At 54.3% G+C, this 10,325-nt stretch overlaps 1 protein-coding gene across 1 annotated transcript; it reads left to right on the top strand.

The window, feature by feature from the left end:
* The first annotated feature begins 1,206 nt into the window (after positions 1 to 1,206).
* LOC112445006 (uncharacterized) lies at positions 1,207 to 3,324 on the top strand. The gene is made up of 4 exons (XM_059883823.1): positions 1,207 to 1,264; positions 1,636 to 2,075; positions 2,315 to 2,420; positions 3,044 to 3,324. The coding sequence occupies exons 1-4, from the start codon at positions 1,207 to 1,209 to the stop codon at positions 3,322 to 3,324; spliced, it is 885 nt and encodes a 294-aa protein (XP_059739806.1).
* Positions 3,325 to 10,325: the final 7,001 nt, after the last annotated feature.

Below are 10,325 nucleotides of genomic sequence, written 5' to 3'. Positions count from 1 at the left end.
GGGCTTCTGTCTAAGGGGAACACTGGGCAATTCTATCTAGCTCACCCGAGCTGTGTCTAGAAACATTTAATTCAGATGTGTTTCAGCCCCCAGTTTGCAAGAATCGACAAGGAAGCCCACCCCTCAATGGTGATGGGAGGCTTCCAGCATGGAATCGAGGTCCACCGGGAGATCAGTGCTTACACGCCTTAGATGTAGACTTGCTGTGAGATACAGCATACTTCCCCATAACCATGTGACAGTCTTAAGTGTCAGCACCCTCGCCACCTCCTGTACCTCCCCCAAGTCCTCAGCACCCTGTGAGGCAGGTGCCCCTAGGATTACCCATGTGGGGAAGCAGAGTCTTAGATTGGGTGAGCCAGGGAACTGGGGATCAGCAGTGCTGTGGTGCCCGCCGTGGCATCTCCTCACCCGAGCCCTCTCTTTCACCCACTGGGCCGAGTGCCTGGGTCCCAGATGGCTGACACCACAAGGTCAGAGGCATTTCTGATTCTGGAAGTCTCAGGAAGATCCTCAACCCCAGGAACAGAGTTGGGCTGTGGGGCATTAGTAGGGTGGGCTGCATGTGAGGGCTGCCCTGCATGGCCACCGCTTTGATGCTAGAGCACCAGGCCCAAGAGCAGGATGGCAGCTCTCACAGCCTGGACGCAGAGCTGGACAGAGGTCCCGTGGGCATCAGTCACAGGAAAGGAAGCTACAGTGTGCATGAAGGCCCAGGGTGACCACCCCCTCCTGCGTTCCTGGGACCGTGGTGTGCAGAGCAAGGCTGGCCTGGGGTGGACATGGGCAGGCTGCAGAGCCCAGAGGATGGTGGCCTGTCCTCCTTCTGTGTCCCCAGGATCTCACCCGTCACCTCCACAGCCCCCATCCTGGGGCTCCTGCAGACTGGTGGCAGGTTGTAGGCCGGTGGCCGCTCCTGCAGCAGGGGCTTGAGTAGGGGACTGGATTCCCAGCCAGGGACAGTGCACAGAGGGCCAGGTGGCTGTACCCTTGACCGTGGACCCCCACCTAGGACATGGCTGTGCTTGAGCACAAGGGTGCCATGCCGAACCCTCAAGGCACCTATGAACACAGAGGAGGGGCTGACTTTGAGGGTCACACGTCTGTCGGTGCGTGTCTCCCTGGCCTCAGGGCTCCAGGACCAGAAGGCCATGCCCGGTTTGTATGAGTGCTCAGCCTGAAACTTCACACCCATGCACAAGTGTCATGGTGCCTGCTGCCATGATGAGCGTGGACCAGGAGGCTGACATGCTGACCAACCTGGGTGCAGCCAGCCCTTTATTAGTTCACTTAATGGCTGCCTTGTGATGTCAGCCCTGAGGAAGCAGAGGCCTTTGGTGAGGGGCCAAGCACCCTTGTGAGCCTGGACTGCTCCTGGCCACTGCACTGTCCCATTTCCAAGGAGGGACACACCACCCTCTGTGTGGCTATGGACAAGGAGGGCCCCGTGATGGATGGGGTGCCCGGCTTTGGGGAGTCTCCCTTTCTTCCAAACACAGGGCCTCTGGCCCTCGGCTCAGGGAGATGCGCCCCTCCCTGTGGACCTTTCAGCCGTCCTGGCCCAGCTCGTGCCCACGGGCCACTGCAGCTTCAGGCTGCTGCTGGAAGAGAGCACTTTTTAGGCTTTGGGGGAAGAGCCTTTGTTGAAGAGGCTGCACACCGAGTGTGGTGCCCTGCCTCGGGGAGAGGGCAGCCTCCTCTCCCTCCCCTTTCTCAGGAAGCTGAGGACCATCGTCAACAGTCACCACTTTGTGTCCATCTGGTGGGAGGAAGATGGCACTTGCATAGGCATCAGTGAGGAGCTCTTCGAGAACATTTTGGAGAGGGTGGGCTCAGACAAGGTATTTGAGACAGACCTCATGAAGGGCTTTTTCCGTCAGCTTAGCCTGTATGGATTCAGCAAAGAGTGCCAGGATGTGCTCACCTCCCTCTGCCTGACCACCCTGCTCACGGATGAGCCACCTGTCTGTGTCCTGAGCAAGGTAAGGGCAGGGGAGTACCTGCTGGGCCCTGGGGGTGGGGTGGGTCCAAACCTCAGGGCCGCCGGGGACGGTGGCCGGCCTGCAGGGAAAGCTGTATGTAAAGATAGGACTGGGGACTGGCATGACTGCCAGAGCTGCCAGTGCTGTGTTGGCGAGTTGTGAGGGGGAGAGCCTGAGCATTCTCAGTGCAAAGAAGTCACTGCCCCTCCTCTCTTTCTCCGGTGGGGATGTCTGTGTGAGATGCTGCAGGTAAGCTGAATGCACAGTAGGGATCAGGTCAGGATACCCAGGGGCCAGGTGTCACTCTGTACCGCTGACCCATGGGCCCTTAGATCGCAGTCACATCGGGGAAAGAGATGACACTGCTCAAATGCTGGACCTTCCTCTCCTCCAGCCAGGGCAAAAATGGGCCCAGGGTGGAGGCAGGCAGGGAGAGGGGTTTGTGTACCCCCATGACTCCCTCACGGCTAAGACCAGAAAGAATCTGCCTGGAACGCGGGAGACCTGGAGTCGATCCCTGGTTTGGGAAGATCTCCTGGAGGGCACGGCAACCCACTCCAGTATTCTTGCCAGGAGAATCCCCACAGACAGAGGAGCCTGGCGCGCTACTGTCCATGGGGTCCCAAAGAGTCGCACATGACTGAGTGACTAAGCACATGACTCCCATAACTGTAGAACAGAAGTTTAGTGCAGGGAAGCACAGGTCCTTTCCTGGGAAGTGTCCTGGTCAGCCGAGGAAGTGCAGGCCAGGGGTCAACACCTGTATAGAAAGCAGGGAAGCTTCTGCAGTCTGCCTGCTGCAAATGCCAAGTCCCCTCTCTGGGCCTTGTGCGGATACTCTTGGGCCACTCTGTCATTTTCCAAGGTCGAGAGATGATGAATTACTGAGTCTTGAGGATGGGCAAGCTGGGACACCGAGTCCTGTGGGACAGGGTCCCACTTTCTCCATGAGGCCTGGGGGTGGCTGGGTGAGGGCACCCAGGGGCCTAGCTAGGAGGGTGCTGGTTTCAGTAAGCCTTTTGAGACTCGGATTTTGCTATTCTCTCTCTCTTGGTGAACCCCATTACAGTTCTGCTACAGTCCCCTTTTTAAGAGAGACAGCCCACACCTCCTTGGGAAGATGAAGAGTAGAGGGGGCATTAAGTCTGTGTCTTGGCAGGTGGAGGGCAGGCTGGTAGCCCTGGGTGTCCCTCCTGCATCCAGCACCATGCAGCCACAGGCCGGCCTGTCATCCTGCCCTGAGGGTGCCCAGGAAAACGCAGGCCACCTGGAACTCGCCCCCATCACCGCCCTGGCTGGGACCTATGCCGCCCTGCTGCTGGTCTGGGATGGAAGTCCCTAACCACTTGATGGGTCCTGATGCCTGGCAGCCCGAGTGCACACAGGCTCCAGTTTCTCTAATCCCTGTCCTGATGGAGGTGGCCCTGCCCATCAAGGGCCCGTGAGTCTGCTTCACCTGGCCTCCTGCCCAGATGGCTCCTACTGTGGTGGTGGTTGGCCCCACCACTGTGCCCACCCAGATTTTCAGCCTGCTCCCTGGGCAGCTCCCAGTGGCCATGCTGGTGCCTCTGTGCACCATCTGGATTCCCAATCGTGGCTCAGGCACGGAACCCCTTCTATTACTGCTTAGGCAGCCCCTCTTCCCCATAATCTCCAGGCATTCTTTCCAGTAATCCCCACAGCCTTCAGGTGCACCCCAAGAGGACCCCAAATATGCACCCTATTCAGACAGATAGAGGCGGCCCTGTGGTCAGAACACTGCATGGCAATAAGGAGCCTGAAAACACGAGGGATTTCCCGCCCGGCACACTTCTTCAGCGCCTCCATCCTGGGCCTGGCTGAGCATGTGAGTCCCCTCAGGCAGCTGCTCGCTCAGGAAGGTAAGACAGATGGCCGCCCACCCCCGGCACAAAGCAGGTACCTCGTACACACCCAGGGAAGCCCCTCAGATGCTCTGCACCCACTCATTGAAAAGACCTATCAAGGGCTGGACAAGAGCCTGGCAGAGTGGCTTCATAGAAACAGGGACACTGTCCAGCAGGCTCCTCACTTGACAGATGAGGAGAAATTAAGCCTCCCCTTGTCGGGGGCCCCAAAAGAGCCCTTCCTGTCCTGAGACGCACAGGGCTGGAGCCCGTGGTCCCTGGCCGAGGTCTGTGGGTGTTTAGTCTGGGGGCTCACTGGTGTCTGGACAGCAGGCCCAAGGTTTGGCTTCATTGCAGGGCCTGCATCTGGTGACATTTTCTCCTTTCTCTTTTCCTTTTTCAGCTGAGCACTCTAAGGGTGTCACACCTCAGCACCCTCTGCTCACTGGGGTGTCCAGTTTATAACATGCTCTCTCTTAAAAGAGTGTTTGTCCTGAGGAGCATAGCAAATAGCCCTCCAGGGTTGCACTGCAGAGACAAGGGCTCTAAGGTCAGGAGAGAGAGAGCGCACACACCAGTCCACTGGAACCGGAAGGCCAGGTCTCCCTTGTTGGCAGTCTGGTGCAGGCAGAGGAGGCCCCTGAGAAAGGACTCGGGGCGGTGAAGGCCAGGGCTCTGTCAGCCCCAGCACTGAGCTGCTGTGATGCCCGACCAGGCTGCTCACTTCCAAGACAAAACACAGCCCATTACAAAGGTTCACTGCCTGGGGAACACCTTAACTTTTCAGAAGGTTTCATTCGATTTTTTTGTCTTGACTTCCATATGCCTCCTGACCTGGAATCACATGCAGATGCTGCTATTTTTAAAACCACATTCCCAGAAACCTCAGCATGTGTGGCACCTGCTTACCTGTAAATCTATACAGAAAGTGAAGATGTTCAGATTGCAATCTCAAGTCATCTGCTTGTCACAAAAGGCAACTTTTATTTACAAAGTCAAGGCTGCCTGACATCAAGAGACTCATGTGGTACTTCACTCCCACCACTCAGCCCTTGGTAGATTCTGACTGATAGCTGCAGAATGAAGGGACTAAGCATGGGTCTTCCTGGGCTGGGCAGAGGCAGCAGCCTAAGGTCACACAGGAGTGTAGGGATGGAGCAGGGACTTGATGGGCTGGCCCTGGAAAGTCAAACTGTCTTGAGCCCCAGGCGTGCCCAGGTCACCAGAGGAGAAGCCAGGCAGCTCCAGAGGCACAGAATTAGTTCTGTCCCCGGGGCCACACAGGCAACAGTGTCTAGGAGAGTGGAAATGCAATTCAACCAGATAGGGTGTCTCAGAGAGGGGCCCTGTGTCACAAGTGCTCCAACTAGGCAAGGGTGACCCTGGAGGCCCAACTGGGCAGACCCCGGGGAGCTGGTGATCCACGGCCAACTCCCTTCCCACCAGCTCTGCCCGAGCCTCCCTCGGCCCAGTGCTCATCTTGGGTCCTCAGTGGCTCTTTCATCCTCTGGGCTCCCTTGATCTGTCGTTTCACAAAGGGAGGTGCCATGGCCAAACGGAGGAGGTGGGAAGGCTGGAAGAGTTTGATTTCTGGATGACAGAAACAAGGTTTAGCCTATGATGAGCAAACCTGGTGGTCCTCTGGAGTGCCAACTCTCTGCAGGAGGAACCGCCTAGGACTCTGTGGGAACTGTCATGAGGAAATGCCCTGGGATGAATCAAGCTACAAACTGGCAGGGGAGGCTGATGAGACACCATGACCTTGGTTTTGTTCACACGCAACTCCACAAACAAGGCCTGTGAATGGGCAGCAAGGTGCTCAGCCATCCGCTGAGCCTCTGAAAAGGGAGGGAAGGTCCCCATCTCCAGGGTCTGAGGTCCCAGCCAGGGGGCCTCCTGAGGCCCCATGCAAACCCCCCAGACGATGATCTCTGCATGCCCCTGCCCTCAGCAAACCTGGGGATGCCCAAGTCTCACTCAGGCAGCACCTCTGGCCTCTGAGTAGTGCTCTGGGGGGTTCTAGGGGGGCTGGGGGCTGCCAGGCCATCATGGGGGCTGGGCTGGACTGCAGTGAGGCTGAGTCCTTGGCCCTCAGGGGCCCCAGGGGCAGGGCGGGTCAGCCACCCACCCTCCCCCCGAATGTCTCTCCTTTCTGGTAGAAGAGTCTAAGGTCGCCCAACCAGTGAGGACTTAGAACCCAAAACAAAGGAGTTTTTGGCCTCCAAGAGCCCCTCTGGCCACTCAGCAGAAGCAGGGCCCGTGGAGAGGCATCCATGCCGACCAGTGGAAGAGTCACCAGATGACCCTGGGGATACCCCACAGAGGAGGAGTGTGAAGTCACTATGAGCAGCCAACGCCATCTCTAAGCTGCTGAATTCTTGCTAACTCGCCTGCCACTCCTCACCCTCTTTGGCTAAAACATGTTTAATACAAAAGTTTACAAAGTCTGGTGACTGCTGAGGGGCCCCCATGGGAAGGTGAGTAGTTACCTGCGCTCCCTGACTGTCATGGGTGCAGAAGCCCCCCATCCAGCATCTGTGCTGGGACTGCAGCCTTCTCTCAAGGGTTAAGGAGGCCCCTCCTGAGAGACAATGAGGGGGTCCAGGAACCCCAGACCAGAGAGCCCCATAGAATACAACTCCACCCCTACTGGGTCTCCTGGGTGCCCCAGTCTGGGCCATCAGGCTGAGACCCCAAGCACCCTTACTTCCTCAGTGAATTCAGGGATTCAGAAGCTTGGTCTTTGGAGTGCAGTCACAGGTGGGCAGAGGGAGGGGCCCACGTCCTGTGGAGACTCGAGGTGAGGACCAGTGGAGGCTGAGGGTCCCCAGGGGATGCATGTGTGGCCCTCCTGACAGCCCTGGGGCACCATGGGGTGTGGTGTCCAGATGTAACGTCACTCACTGATCCCGATGGGAGGGAAGAAGTGAGGGCCTGGGTCAGGTGCCCGGGTTCAGGTCAGCAGAGTGAAGGAGCCCAGCTGTGCTAGGAGTCAAGATAGAATCCTGACGGGGGCTCCGGGGCCCCAGGACATCCAGATCATCACTGCTCTCAGCCCTGGGAGACCCTGGCAGGGTTGAGGTAATGAGCCCCCTACTCCTGCTTGCCTCTCAGGGGTCCTGGCTGGGGTGGGCCTGATTTTAAGGGGAGAAAAGTCAGGGTGAGAGGGTAGTACCCAGACCTGCTGAGAGTTAAAGTGAAGAGCAGAAGGAGGGTTGAGGATGGCCAGGGGCATCATCTCAGCTCTGGGAAACCCTGGGCATGGAGCCCTGATGTCATGCCCACAGACTTCCCTTTGGGGTCTCAGTGAAGTAATGGCTTGGTGTGAGGGTCTTGCCTCTGGTCAACAAAAGGGGCATCCCCAGACCTGCCAGGGCTCAAGATGAGGACCTTGAGGGAGGACACAGGGAACCCCACAGGTCCAGGAACCTGTTGTCAGCCTGGGGCGACTCTGGTGGCTGCATGAGCACACGATCTCAAGGACATTGGAGACGTGATATAAGGTGCGGGGCTTCAGAGATTGGAGGGCAGATTCTTAGGTTCTGAAGGAGTTTAGGTGAGGACCCTGATGGAGGACTGAGGGGACCCCTCAAGAGGAGACTTTTAAGTGGCCTATCTCAGACCATTCCCAGGTACGATTCTCAGCCGAGGCCCATGGTCCCCAGGTGTCGCCTGCCTCACTCCTGTCTGTGGCTTGATCCTGGGCATCACGCTTGTGGTAGAGATGATTGAGCTGAGCAAGCCAAGCAAGCACGAGGAAGACCTTCAGGACCCAGGCACGGCCTAGGGCATGGTGGAGGCTCAGCTCTCTGGGGCTGAGGCAGGGAGGCTGCATCTCTCTAGGCCTCCTCTACTCTTGGGGTGGAGGGAGCAGCCACCCTGCTCACTATGAGTTCCTGTGGGGTCCTGTACAAAAAAGATCTTCACGACCCAGATAATCATGATCGTGTGATCACTTAACTAGAGCCAGACATCCTGGAATGTGAAGTCAAGTGGGCCTTAGGAAGCATCACTACGAACAAAGCTAGTGCATGGAGGTGATGGAATTCCAGTTGAGCTATTTCAAATCCTGAAAGATGATGCTGTGAAAGTGCTGCGTTCAATATGTCAGCAAATTTGGAAAACTCAGCAGTGGCCAGAGGACTGGAAAAGGTCAGCTTTCATTCCAATCCCAAAGAACGGTAATGCCAAAGAATGCTCAAACTACCATACAATTGCACGCATCTCACACACTAGTAAAGTAATGCTCAAAATTCTCCAAGTCAGGCTCGAGCAATACGTGAACTGTGAACTTACAGATGTTCAAGCTGGTTTTAGAAAAGGAAGAGGAACCAGAGACCAAATTGCCAACATCCACTGGATCACTGAAAAAGCAACAGAGTTCCAGAAAAGCATGTACTTCTGCTTTATTGCGGAGAAGGCAATGGCAACCCACTCCAGTACTCTTGCCTGGAAAACTCCATGGACCCAGGGGCCTGGTAGGCTTCAGTCCATGGAGTCGTGAAGAGTTAGACATGACGGAACGACTTCACTTTCACTTTTCACTTTCATGCATTGGAGAAGGAAATGGCAACCCACTCGAGTATTCTTGCCTGGAGAATCCCAGGGACGGCAGAGCCTGGTGGGCTGCTGTCTATGGGGTCGCACAGAGTTGGACACAACTGAAGTGACTTAGCAGCAGCAGCAGCTGCTTTATTGACTATGCCAAAGCCTTTGACTGTGTGGATCACAATAAACTGTGGAAAATTCTGAAAGAGATGGGAATACCAGACCACCTGACCTGCATCTTGAGAAACATGTATGCAGGTCAGGAAGCAACAGTTAGAACTGCACATGGAACAACAGACTGGTTCCAAATATGAAAAGGAGTATGTCAAGGCTGTATATTGTCACCCTGCTTATTTAACTTACATGCAGAGTACATCATGAGAAATGCTGGACTGGAAGAAGTACAAGCTGGAATCAAGATTGCCAGGAGAAATATCAATAACCTCACATATGCAGATGACACTACCCTTATGGCAGAAAGTGAAGAAGAACTAAAGAGCCTCTTGATGAAAGTGAAAGAGGAGAGTGAAAAAGTTGGCTTAAAGCTCAACATTCAGAAAACAAAGATCATGGCATCCGGTCTCATCACTTCATGGGAAATAGATGGGGAAACAGTGGAAACAGTGGCTAACTTTACTTTTCTGGGCTCCAAAATCACTGCAGATGGTGACTGCAGCCATGAAATTAAAACATGATTACTCCTTGGAAGGAAGGTTATGACCAACCTAGACAGCATATTAAAAAGCAGAGACATTACTTTGTCATCAAAGGTCTGTCTAGTCAAGGCTATGGTTTTTCCAGTAGTCATGTATGGATGTGAGAGCTGGACTATAAAGAAAGCTGAATGCTGAAGAATTGATGCTTTTGAATGGTGGTGTTGGACAAGACTCTTGAGAGTCCCTTGGACTGCAAGGAGATCCAACCTGTCCATCCTAAAAGAGATCAGTCCTGGGTGTTCATTGGAAGGACTGATGTTGAAGCTGAAACTCCAATACTTTGGCCACCTGATGTGAAGAGTTGGCTCATTTGAAAAGACCCTAATGCTAGGAAATATCGAGGGCAGGAGGAGAAGGGGACGACAGAGGATGAGATGGTTGGATGGCATCACCGAGTCAATCGACATGGGTTTGGGTAGACTCTGGCAGCCTGGAGTGCTGTGGTTCATGGGGTTGCAAAGAGTTGGACACGACTGAGCAACTGAACTGAACTGAACTGAATGGAAATCTGAGTTTTCATCACATATGTAACTCTAATGACAAGCCCACATCTTTAACAAACACTGATGATATAATTGCTGGATACATAGTACTAGGCTGGTGACTCATGTCACCGAAAATGATATGGCAGGTTCTGAAAAAGAGACGAATTTAAACTGAGAACATCAAAACTGGGCTGGAGGTTTTCATGATTTTAATACAGTCTAAAATCTTTAGAAGTACAAAGGGATCTGATTTGCAAAATTCGAAATGACAGTGTTTAAAACAAAGTGAGGATTTTATTTTCATGGTTACCTATTTCACCTATGGAACTAGAAGTCCACTCAAGTGATCCAAAGTTTGAAAGGAAGTACACCCAGGGCAGCCTTAATTTTGTTTAGAGTATCAGAAATTTCTTATGTAAATGAACAGCTGGCTGGACCAGTGCCGTTGCAGGAATTCTGGCAGTAACAATTGCAATGCTTACAGCAAGCGGCAGGACAGGACAGTGAGAACCATGTGACTTCAGATGTGAACTAGAACCTCTGAGAGCTACCATGCATTAACACGACAGAGGAAGTTGAGGCCTGTGGTCAAGGTCTGTCAGAAAGAAAACCTCTTCAACCAACCAAGGCTGTGACATCCTTATCCCCATAGTTAGCTGGAAAGCTGACCTTCGGGGGGCTCTTCATCTTCCTTTTTTTATTCTTTCTCTTCCTCTTCTTCACTATCCG

This window comes from Bos taurus, chromosome X (assembly GCF_002263795.3).
Source record: "Bos taurus isolate L1 Dominette 01449 registration number 42190680 breed Hereford chromosome X, ARS-UCD2.0, whole genome shotgun sequence".
NCBI classification, from domain to species: Eukaryota; Metazoa; Chordata; class Mammalia; order Artiodactyla; family Bovidae; genus Bos; species Bos taurus.
This window is presented reverse-complemented; position numbering and strand designations above follow the sequence as displayed.